Below are 12,526 nucleotides of genomic sequence, written 5' to 3'. Positions count from 1 at the left end.
AAATGAAGTGTTTGTTCAAAATTCCTTAATTGATACCAATTAAGACGTTTTAAAGAAATAAATGTCTTAATTTATAATCAATTAAGATGTTTCAAGGAAAAAACATTATAATTAATTTTAATTATCACATATTCAAATTAAATAAAAAAATATGATGAATTAAAAAAAAGCTAAAATTGAGTTTTAGACCTACCTAAAAATGAGTTTTAAACTTACTTTTCAAAATAATAATGGATATGTGATAAATCTTTTATTCATATCAATTTAAAAAATAAGGTAATTTTCTTTCTAAAATCTCAAAATACTATAAAGAAAGGTAGTTTTATGATTATGAGATTTTGGATATTATTAAAAATTTAATATTTTTTTTTCAATAATCGGATTATTTTTAACCAAATGTGAAAAACAAATATTCATCATCAAAATTAAAAAAAAAATTTATAGATACTTCCTAACCAAACACACTCTAAGTTATCACATTTAATAAAAAATATTATAATAAATAAATTTTAATTAAATTTTAAAAATAATTTAAATTTTGCAAAATCTTAAATATATAAATATTTATGAAAATAAGTGTTTTTAACACTCAAATCATATGAAATGCTCTAAACAAAAGCTATTAATATTCAATAAATTTTTAAAACAAGTTTTTAAAAGTATGTTTGGTTTGAGAGGATCCAAAAATTATTTTTATAATTTAGATTGTAAGTATTTGATTTCTATACTTAATTTAAAATTATTTGATTCTCAAAAAAAAAAAAAATCACATTTTTAACGGTATCCAAAATTTTAAAATAAAAAATTTACATCTCCTATAATATTTTAAGATTAAAGAAAGTTTTTATTCTAAATTTGATTTTAAAAAAATTATTAAAATCCATATTACCCTTTAAAAATGAAGTCTTGAACTAAAATTATATTATATTTTAAATCAATTACAATATGTTTTTAATCATACACCATAATTGATACAAAATTGAAACTTCTTTGTCAGGCTATAACTTTTTAGTACGACATTTTTATTTTATATATACATATATATATATATATACAATATTTAGTTCAATTAGTGTCTTTTATAAATGTGACTATAGTTAAGAAATGCCGTAATTGAGAAGCCAAATGTGGTGGCCCCTACTTCCCAACGCCTAACTCACACCGATCAACATTTTTATTTCTAGGCAAATCATTCATTAAATGCGATGCCACCCGCCTCCCAACGCCTCACTCACACGGACCAACACTTCTATTTCTTGTCAAATCATCCATCTTGTCATTTTTTAATTGGCCCCGCCCTTAGTATTCTGTATTCTCTTCGATATTTATAAGCACAACCTTTCGTAGTGACTAAACGGCGTTTCTTTTGCATGTTGGTTCGTAAATGAGTAAATTTTAACTCAATTATAACATGTTATTTAAATAAACGTCTTAGTTGAATGTTATTTAACATTTTATATATCAAACTGCTCAAATGATTTTTTCATATGTTTATATTGAGAACTGTTCCTTAATGTTGGTCATTATATCAATAGTGCCATTTATATTGGTGATTATCAGAATTGATCGTTACCGTATATAGTATTTTATTTAATCATGAGTAATTCAAGTAAAAAAAAAAAAAAGGTGGAAAAATGATAGCAATAAATCAAACAAGATTTGAGTGGACAGGAAGACATGATGTGACAGGACATGTGATTATACGGTACAATTGTTGCTTTTGTACCTCGGAGATTGGTGAGGACCAGATTTTTCTGAGGCCCAAGTCCCAACCGCCTTAGCCTTTGAAAAGTCGCAACTATGGATATTAATTCATCAACAGCTAGGGTTCCTGTATGTTTGACGCGTAACTATCTTTTTTGAGCCAGAAACCAACCACGACCCTTGGATTGGTTGACTGACTTTCACTTTCCCATACTTTTTAGTTTTTAATCACATTTTGTTCTCCCTATTGCAGGACAGATGCATATAGAAATTTAGCAAGTTAAAAAAAAAAGGGGGTTTCCATGGAAGGAGAAGCCGGATCATACGAGGAAGTCAAGCCAAATGTTGTCGTTAAAGAAAGTAATGGCGATATGGTCGGTGATAATGATGTTCGGAAGCTGGGATCCGTTGAAGGAAAGAAAATCTTCCAGAACTGGTAAGCTTAATTATATTCCTTCCATGGAAATGAATAATTTTTTTTCCCGGATCTGGGTATTGTTGGTTAGATTGCTGTTTAATTATTCTCAAATTCATGTTTCAAAAATGGAAAGCTCTCACTTGCGTTACGTAATTTACCTTAATCATAGTGAAAGTTAGTGCTTTATTAATTACCGTAATCTCATTTATTGAGGACAATTATCTGACTATGAATTTTCTTTTCTGTTGAGCTATGTTATTGGTACCACCTATTTTTGAGAATTTAGTAGTAGTTGTAGTTTTTATTGATGTTAAATGGTTGGAATTGGATAGAGCTACCGCAAATTTTGAATTCGAGGGAATATGGAAGAAAATTTTGAGTTAATTTTCTTTTTATGGTAGGGAAAGTATTCCAGTGATCCTTACTTAGAATTTAAAAGAAAAAAAATGCTGTTATTTAGATCTTATGTTTTAGGTTAGTGTGTTCGGATTTTCTTGAGTTCTAGTTATGTTTTTCTTTTGATTCGGCGTTTCCCAAGAACATTAGAAGTTGTTCAATTGTTCATGTATTGTACAAAAAATTATAGTGACTCACTTCAAAAGAAGAGCAAACTATGGTGGTTTTTGTACTTCAAAAGAAGAGCAAACTATGGTGGTTTTTATAAAGACAACTGTACAATGTCGCTAACTGTATAATGGACATCAGAGCTTGATATCGTATGTATAGAAGTCATGATTTAATGAGAAAAATAAATGTTCGGAAGTGCTTGTAATTGTGTGTTGTGTTCCATTGGCAAGCTTCTAAAATGTTGTGAAACTTTCTTCTGTTGGTGTATAAGTTCCCTAGCAATGCCGGCATCTGGACTAAATACCACAAGCATTGCTCCATCGCAACTCACCATCTTCTATGGCGGAAGTGTTTGTGTATTTGATGCAATTCCTGCGGAAAAGGTTGGCCTTTACTTCACATTGAAGATGTTACTAACTTCTAGAAGAATGAGGTTTTGTTCCTAAATTCACCATTGATTCATGTCTGTCAGGTGCAAGAGATTATGCTTATTGCTGCTACTGCTGCAGCTGCTGCTGCTAACTTTGTTGACATGAAGAATGCTCACCTGATTGTGCCACCACTTCACCCGTTCTTACGAGGTCTCCTTCACTTCAAAGTACTGCAACTGCTTCAGCTTCACCGCAGGCACCTGTGTATCCTATTCACAGGACTTCTCTTTGCAAACTACAATCTGGTAACTTTCAACTAACTTCTCTTGAAGATGGATGAAGTTCAGATGCAAATATTCTATGCATGTTAGCTAATGTAGCATCATGTTTTTGCAAATGTTAATTGGATCAGAACTACCAATTGCAAGGAGACACTCCCTTCAGCGATTTTTTGAGAAGCGGCGGGATAGGTACGCCTTCCATACTGAACTACCGCCCCTTGTTTCTTTCTTTCTTATATCCTCAAACAGAATAAACTCTACCATTTTTACTGTTTAGGTTTATGCCCCTAAGCTTTTATGATATGCCCTTTATGTATACGGTAAATGATGATATATGAATCTTGTTACATGTAGTGATTAAAAAACCATCAACTATTCATAAAGTGATAAAGTTGTTATATTAACTGTCTTTAGAATTTGCTCCAAAGCATGGGGAATATCTAGGTAGCAAGTGTTGCCATGTACGTATGTTTCTTTTTGCAGGCTGGTGAACAGGAACCCATATCCTAATCCATCAATGCCAAAAACGGCTGATGACACCAAAGCTAACCTCAGTGCTGCAACTTCACCGGAATCAGGCTGCTTTGGAAAATCAACTGTTTCCAACCAAATGCTCCAAGCCCATGATGCCTAAGCTAAGCGTATAGGAATTCTTACATATATTTAATAAAAACTAAATCTTACTGTGTTATTCTTGTAAAATGCAAACTGCACTGGATGACGACATTTGACCTGCCTAATGTAGCATCTACTCACTTGTTTTCCTTTTGCCTCCGGAGGCAGTTGTGACGTCTTTTAGACCTAGGCACCTTGTCTCTAATCTGTCTGTCAATTGACAAACTGAGCTATCTAGGATTTGCTATGTATGAAACCATTACCTTGGTTTGTTGGCTCTCTCTGTTCTGTGGGTATGTTAAGACTGATAATTTGTGTGTGATCTGGACGGAACTTTTGGCTTATTATTGTTATTTTTTCTGCAATTAGCATCCTATGCATCTACAGAGGTTAGATATAAAAAACTTTTAAACCAGGCCGGTGCTTGTACGCATCGTGGGCAACGGTTGATTGAACAAAAAAAAGATGGATTGTAGTTAAAAAGTAATCTTCACCCGTGGATCTGACCCAAAAAAAAAAACCATCACCTTTCAACTGTGGATGATACTTTGGTAGTAATATTGACCATGCAAGGACGGATGCCGCTAATATTGCATCAGTGCCAGATGGTTTTTTAGGAACCGGACTTGAATGTTATGTTACTCCTTCAACCAGTGCCACTAGAGATTGGTTACCAATTTCAGATTTTCACTGCCAATGAATAATAAAATACTATTTGATCACTAATATGGATTGCATGTTATATAATCAATGATTACAGGGTTCCGACTAATAAAGCATTCTTGTAATATACGCATTGCACAGATAAAATACCAATTCTTGACACGATCAGGAATACCTACCCAATATTATTATGCATAAGTTTTCAAAGACTCAAAATTTCAGAACTGAAAAAGCACTTCTTGGCAATTTCCTCCCCTCGTAATGTGCATCACATAAACAATAAAACTGTCAAAGCTGTTTGAAAACATAATTGGGGAGAGGCAAGACATATCAAGTTAAAACAGGGATAGTTCAGAGGAAAACGCATTCAAATATGAAAGCAAACTGGTGCTGAAACACACTGCACGATGGTCTAACAAAGTACATAACTTGAAAGTTAGACATAGCAAAGCACTACATATACCAAAACACCATGTTGAGTAAAGATGCAGGCTCGTAATTCAACTTTGTTGCTATTGCTACTATCTCACGCTAGTGCAGACTCCGCATGATGCCATGTAGGTAGCCCCCTGTCATCACAAGTGACACAAGTGATACAACACCTGCTGGGAAGATTTTCCCTGACCTCTTGAAACGAGAACCCATCACTCCCAAAAGTGCAGCAGATATACCTTCAAATTAGATATCATAAATGCAATTCGAGTTAAACTTGATGGAGCCAACACAAAAAATAAAATGAGAGGAGACAAGCTAAATCCTCTTTAATGGCCTCATATTTGTAATTATCAACTAGCAGCACTTTTCCTAGTTCTCTTAAGTACTACCATTAACCCACTATGCAAAAGAACTTATAGAGGCATCTCTCTTTCTTTCTTCCCTACAACACTGAACAGCTTTCCCTACCTCTTCCTCCCGCCCTTTCTCTCTCTCTCACCTTTCCTTTTCATGAAAGCAAAAATCACTCTTATCTTCACTCTCAGAAAATTTTAATCAAGATGATAACAAAAGGACAAATCAACTAATCTCCTGGAATTCCGCATCTATGGTAAGTTCAACACTAATTGGCAGTTCTTATCTCGTCTACCTCATCACTCGAGATGTAAATTAATCATCTTTAGCAACATAAACATACATCACCGAGGTGCATCAATGAAAAAAGAGTGGCTTACCAAGCCCAAGGGATGAGGCAAAAACTGGTTTCGTGGGAAGCACAGTATAAACATAATAGAGCAATGCGGCTGACAATCCTCCTGACAGAAGCGACTTCTGGCTGCCACTCTTCATGTAGCCCATAGCACCACCCACTATATATATATATAGAAAAAAAAAAAACCCTCAGTGAAATGTTTGCACACTAGCAATACTAAAGTCCATACAAAAATATCCATCTCCATTGAGCAAATTATTACCAATTTTATTTTATTCTCAAGTCTATAGTTCTGCCTAATTACCCAAAATCAAATTAAATTTCTATCAACTCGAATATATGGCAGTACCAACTGATAAGCAAGAAGTAAAATTGGAACAATAAGTAAACAAAAAGACATGAATTTTACCTCCGACAAGAGCAGCATAACCAAGAGTCAACTTCTGGGACATAGACAAAGACATCTTTTTCTTACTCCCGCCGTCCGGAAACTCCTTTTCTCCTTTATTCCCACTATCACCTCCGCCGCTATTATCCCCACCGCCACCGCCTCCTCCGCTTCTGTCGTCAAACTTGTCTCCTCCGCCGTTTCCCGTGTCTATTTCGATGTCGATTTCTCGCTTGGCAGAATCAACAGTGCCAGTAACAATAGTGGGTGCTTTCGATTCAGAAGATACTACACCAGCTACAGTCACCCCTTTCAAATGAAGCCGACGGTTGCCAACAACTGCAAATCTGGAGTAACAGTTATTGTGAAAGAACCTTAGCCTTTGAAATAATCCAGGTTTTGGCTGAAGCCGAAGAAGAGACGTCTGTGAAACACTTAGCAATAAATCTGCCATTTTTTTTCTAATTTTTGCCTTTGCCTCTGATTCTTTCCTAGTTTCCTTCCGTTTTCTTTTCCCATCCTTGGACTTGCCGAAAGAAAAATGGGCTTTGGGATATTACCAGACCTAGGCTTTCATTGATGTCCAAAAGAATGGGCTCAAAACTAGGTCTGGGTTGAGAACTGTGGGTCAGCCCATGTAAGTTAGCATCGAGATCCGAGTCTCTCTGTTTGAAAACACAGAGGCCAGGGCAGAAAAGTAGATCGTAATTAACGGCTTTTTTGTCTTTATTAATGGTTCTATTGTTTTTGTTTTTGTGGGTTTTTGCAAGAATCGGTTCTTGTATCTGGGATTTTGACTTTTAATATAAAACATGTTGTTTTGTTTAAAGTTTCTTCTTTTTCAATTTGTTTACATTACTTAATATCAATTATCAAGTGCAACAAAACAAACACTAATTTGACCAAAGCCACATCGAGAAGGAAACAGAGGAAAAGATTCCTCAACGAGGAAGGCAAAACAAAAGAAAGCAAACAACACCCAAGGAGAAAAGCTCTCTTTCTCTCTCTCTCTCTCTCTCTCTCTCTCTTTCTTTCATTGCTTTTGCTTTACAAAGGTCAGCAACGACCCCTCATGGCCTCACTCCTTTGACATGGAAATGCCATTCCTTTTTTTGTTTCTTTTCTTTTACTCAACCAGGGTTACGTGTGTTTTCACTTTCTTTTATGATTAAAGTGCAAAAACAAAATCTTTGAGCTTTGTTTTAGGTCACGGTGACGCTGCTCAATCAAACCATTGTTAGTTCAATTCTTATGTGAAAACTCAAATTTTTAGTAGCTAAAATTTAAAAAATAGAGGTAAAAAGAGAAAGAAGAAAAGAGATAGGAAGAAGTTCTAGAATATAGGAAATAAGTGTAAAAATTATATTTGCTCTTGTAACCACCTCATTTTGTAATAGTTTTGTAATCATTGTTATACCAGCTGTCAATTTTTCAACAAAATAACTAACATGTTGACTCATATATACTGATTGTAAAAAAAAATATATAAATGACTACTAAATGACTAACATGGCATTCTTCTTCAATTCAACTTGTAACAACTACCTTCCCTTCGAAATAATCCTTGTCCTTAAGGATTGAAGCAAGGAAACTTTTTCTGTAGCTCATATAATCCTTTATAGGTTGCATCTTCTGGATAACTATTACTCCACTGTACTAAAACCTCTGTGATTACTCTACCTCTTTTCTTACTCAGTTTTCTATCTAGAACTGCCACTGGTTCCATGGCCACCATTCCATCTACATCAATCATAAGAAGATTAGATTGTATTAGAACCTTTCCAATGTGCTTCTTTAACTATGAAACATGGAAGACAGGATGAATTTTGGCTTTAGCAAGCGATTCTAGTTTGTAGGTGACAGGTCTTATCTTTTCCAACACCTTGTAATGGCCAAAGTACCTAGCAGCTAACTTAAAACAAGGCTTATTGATGACAGATTGTTGTCTGTACGACTGAAGCTTAACATAAACTAAATCAGCAATCTCAAATTGCCTATCAACTTTGTGTCTGCCAGCTTGCTGCTTCATTCTTTTCGAGCCCTATCCAAATGAAATTTCAAAATTTTGATTTGTGGCCTCTCTTGTTTGCAAACTTCTATCCACTTTAGAATCTCTAAGTAGATATGGTCGATAAATGGGAACATGTTGACCATAGACTGCGTTATATGGTGTAGTCTGAATGAAAGTGTGAAAACTAGTGTTATACCACCATTAGGCTAAAGAGATCCATTTGGACCAGTGCTTAGGTTGTTCTCCTATCATACACCTTAGATATGTCTTCAAACATCTATTAAACACTTCAGACTGTCCATCTGTTTGAGGATGATAGACAGTAGATATTTTTAGCTTGGTTCTTAATAATTTAAACAATTCTTTTCAAAATGAATTAGTGAAAATCCTATCTCTGTCAGAAATAATAGTATTAGGTACTCCATGCAACTTGTACACATTGTCTAGATAGGCTTGAGCAACTATAATGGCAATGAAAAGATGAGCCAGAGTGATAAAATGGGCATATTTACTTAACCTAGCCACTACCACCATTATAACATCTTTCTCAAATGACTTAGGCAAACATTCTATAAAATCTATAGACACAGCAGCCTATATCTTATCAGGAATTGGTAAAGGTTGTAACAAACCTAGGGAGACAATTTCATATTTGTATTTTTGACAAATTGTGCATTCTCTAACATGCTGTCGAACTACTTTTTTCATTCCTCTCTAATATACCACATTAGCTATTCTCCTCATAGTTGCCTCTACTATAGAATGCCCTCCATCCATTGAATCATGAAAAAATATCAATAAATCCTTTCTTAACTCAGAATCAACTCCCACCATAAGTTTTCTCTTCCTTCTCAACTGACTTACTTGTCAAGTGTACTTAAGAGACTATCCTGGGTTGTTCTTGAGCTTATGTAACAAATATATCAACACTGGATATTTCAACCAAGATTGCTTAATCCTAGCCATTAGATCATTAGTTACAAAAGATAAAGCATATAACAAGGCTGTAGGATTTCGATAAAAAGCATCGACTCCATGTTGGTAGAACCTTTCTTGTAAACAAGTTCATAATCAAATCCCATCATCTTGACAACCCAAAGTTGTTGAGCAAACGTATTTATTTTTTGTTTCAACAAAAATTTGAGACTTTGGTGATCTGTTTTTATATAGAAATGCCTTCTAGTTAAATAAGCATTCTATTTTTTCACTGTAGCTAATATGGCCAACATTTCATTTTCATAGATAGACAGTGCTTGATGTTTACGAGATAAAGCTTTGCTAAAATAAGCAACTAGCCTATTATTTTAACTCAACACAGCACCAATTTTACAATTTAAAGCATTTAACTCAACTACAAAAGTTGAGTTAAAATCTGGCAGTGCTAGAACATGAGCTGATATTATAGCTTGCTTGAGCTTTTTAAAAGCTATTGTTGCTGTTTCTTGCCAATTAAAGGCATTTTTCTTCAATAAATCAATCAATGTTTTGCCATAGTTCCATATCTCTTAATGAACTTGCGATAATACCCAGTGAAGCCCAAAAATGCTCTTAATTTTTTAACAGACTCAAGAATTGGCCACTGTTTAACACATTCAACCTTAGTACTATCCATAGCAACTATTCTCTTACTGATCACATGCCTTAAATACTAATTTTGAGTAGCACCAAAGTCATAATTTGAAAGCTTAACAAATAAATGGTTGTTGACTAAAACATCAAACACCTGCTGCAAATGTGCTAATGATCATTCTAGTTTGATGAATAAACCATGATATCATCAAAAAATACCAATACAAATTTTTTAAGAAAAGGTTAAAATATACTATTCATTAAACTTTAAAATGTAGAAGGTGCATTAGTCAATCTAAAAGGCATGATCAAAAACTCATAGTGCCCTTAATGAGTCCTGAAAGCTATTTTATGAATATCTGCAGGATCCATTCAAATCTGATGATAACCAGATCTGAGATCCAGCTTAAAGAACTAACAAGCAACAAATAATTCATCTAACAACTTTTTTATTAAGGGAATGAGAAACTTATCTTTAAGTGTGATCTTGTTCAACTGTCTGTAGTCCACACAAAGCCTCCATGAGCTATCTTTCTTTTTCACTAGAACCACTGGAGATGCGAATGAACTGTTGCTATCTTTTATAATTATAGTCTCTTTTATTTCTACTACTATCTTTTCAATCTTATTTTTTTATACAATTGGGTACCTATAAGGCTTAATCTTTACAGGTTAAGATTCATTTATCAAAGGTATCTTATGATCTTGAGGCCTTGATGGAGGTAAATTTATAGGTGTCTCAAAAACTAGAGAGTATCATAGTAACAATTCCTGTAAATCATATGGTAATCCAATTTGTTGACTAAACTGGTGGAACTCATCTTGAGATTGAGAAACTCCAATACCAGATATCATCATTAGTCCACTTGTCTTACTAACCACCTTCAACTTAGCAAATTGCTTACTTGTAGCCATATGTACCTGAGTAACCTCTATTTCTTGCAGTTTTATACTAGTTGTTTACTACAACAAATTGTATAGTGAGCAAGGAAAAATTCCATAGAATAGGCCTAAGTGTCTAGAGCCATTGCACCTCAAGTATAGCTTCACAGCCTATTAAAGGTAGCATAAAGAAATTAGTATGTTGGACTAGGCCTTGAACCTCTCAAGTCAATGCTTTACATATATCATGAGTTAATAATTTGTTACCATTAGCTACAATGATACTAATTCCAGCAATCTTCTAAGTGTTACATCCCAATTTCTTAATCAATAATTGATTAATAAAGTTATGGGTACTTTCAAAGTCAACCAAGAACACTACTGATTGGTTCTTGATTCGACCATATAATCTCATGGTCGTATGACCTTCAACTTTAATTAAAGTATGTAAAGAGATGACATGCCTGTTCTGTAATTCATGGTCTTCCTCTTCAATCTCTTTTAAATTGTCTACACAATCATAAAACTCCTAAGTATCATTATTATTGTCTTCCATTTCCTCAGTAAACATCTAGTACAATTGAGCCTTAATACACCTGTGGTCTGGTGTAAACTTAATCCCACACCACATATAAAGTCTTTTCTTCTTCCTGTCATCTATTTCCTCTCGAGTTGGTATTTTGATTACATTGGATTTTATTAGAATTGACTCAAGTTTACTGGTTATAGGTTTGTAGGTATTTATGGGATTGGTTGATTTAGTAGGCTAGTTATAATTTAAGAAATGGTTTTTTGAGGTTGGTAACTGTGGGGGTAATGTAGTTTTAGAGGTATAAGGATTATTATGGGATATATGAGGAGTTGTTACAAGATTCTTGTAAGGTATATAAGGTTTTCTATGCACATTGTATATTAGGGACTCTATCTGTTTGGCTAACTGGTAATCATTGCTTAAGGATTTAGGAAAAAACATTCTAACAGGCTTAGAAATCTCAGGCTTCAAATTTTTTAAAAATATACTAAAAGCATTGTCATCAGAAATAGAGATTAAATTTAATAAACTCTCAAACTCCTTATAAAATTCATCAACACTATTGTGTTGCTTTAACATCACTATTTCTAACATAGGATCAAAGAATTCAGATTCTGCAAATCTAGTCTTCATTTTAGTAACATAAGTAAGCCAACTAACCTTTTGAAGACTTTCTTGATTCTTCATGAACCTCTGATGCCACTGTAAAACTCGTCCCTCTAAATGCATTATCACAGTCTTCACTTTCTCATTTTCCCAAGTTTGATCAGCCTCAAAAAATTGTTCGATCTTTAACAACCATTCCTTAAAATCGTCTTTATCAAATTTTGGGCATTCCAACTTAGAGTACTTAGTTGGTACCCTTGTAACTTTCTCAATTTCAACGAAAAGGGGTCTATGACTAATGACCCTGCTACCTTCCATATCACCCACAACAGATTTCTGTTTTCTAGTTAATGGTGCTGTTGAATCTCTTATATCAACTTTTTGAAGTGAGCTTTGCTTACTGTTCATGATCTTTTCAAACATGCCACACATTTTTTTTGCAAATGAATCAATCTTATCATTAAGTTGCTTGATAGAGTTGTCAAATTTGACCTCAACCCTTTCCAGCTCTTTTTTGCATCTGGCCCATACTCTTTGCAACCTAGTTGTCGTATCTTCTGTCATTACCAAGAACTAAGGCTTTGATACCAAGAATGATGCTGCTCAATCAAACCACTGTCAGATTAACTCTTTTGTAAAAATTTAAATTTTTAATAGCTAAAATTTCAGAAATAGAGGTAAGAAGAGAAGCAAGAAAAAAGATAAGAAGAAATTCTAAAATATAAGAAATGGGTGTAAAAATTATATTTCTTTCTGTAACCACCTCTTTTTG

At 33.9% G+C, this 12,526-nt stretch overlaps 1 protein-coding gene and 1 pseudogene across 2 annotated transcripts; one reads left to right on the top strand and one right to left on the bottom strand.

Annotated features, from left to right (window-relative positions):
• Positions 1-1,887: 1,887 nt before the first annotated feature.
• LOC111285606 (protein TIFY 3B-like) lies at positions 1,888-4,114 on the top strand (annotated as a pseudogene). Its single transcript, XR_016343193.1, has 5 exons — positions 1,888-2,140; positions 2,961-3,072; positions 3,162-3,365; positions 3,473-3,530; positions 3,825-4,114. The product of XR_016343193.1 is annotated as a protein TIFY 3B-like (transcript).
• Positions 4,115-4,835: 721 nt separating this feature from the next.
• LOC111285605 (protein FATTY ACID EXPORT 2, chloroplastic-like) lies at positions 4,836-6,636 on the bottom strand. The gene is made up of 3 exons (XM_022875130.2): positions 6,176-6,636; positions 5,789-5,923; positions 4,836-5,290 (listed from the first exon to the last, which is right to left on the bottom strand). The coding sequence occupies exons 1-3, from the start codon at positions 6,606-6,608 to the stop codon at positions 5,151-5,153; spliced, it is 708 nt and encodes a 235-aa protein (XP_022730865.2). The 5' UTR covers positions 6,609-6,636; the 3' UTR covers positions 4,836-5,150.
• Positions 6,637-12,526: the final 5,890 nt, after the last annotated feature.

This window comes from Durio zibethinus, chromosome 6, assembly GCF_047325235.1.
Source record: "Durio zibethinus cultivar Kanyao isolate XHJ-2024 chromosome 6, ASM4732523v1, whole genome shotgun sequence".
Lineage (NCBI taxonomy): Eukaryota > Viridiplantae > Streptophyta > Magnoliopsida > Malvales > Malvaceae > Durio > Durio zibethinus.
This window is presented reverse-complemented; position numbering and strand designations above follow the sequence as displayed.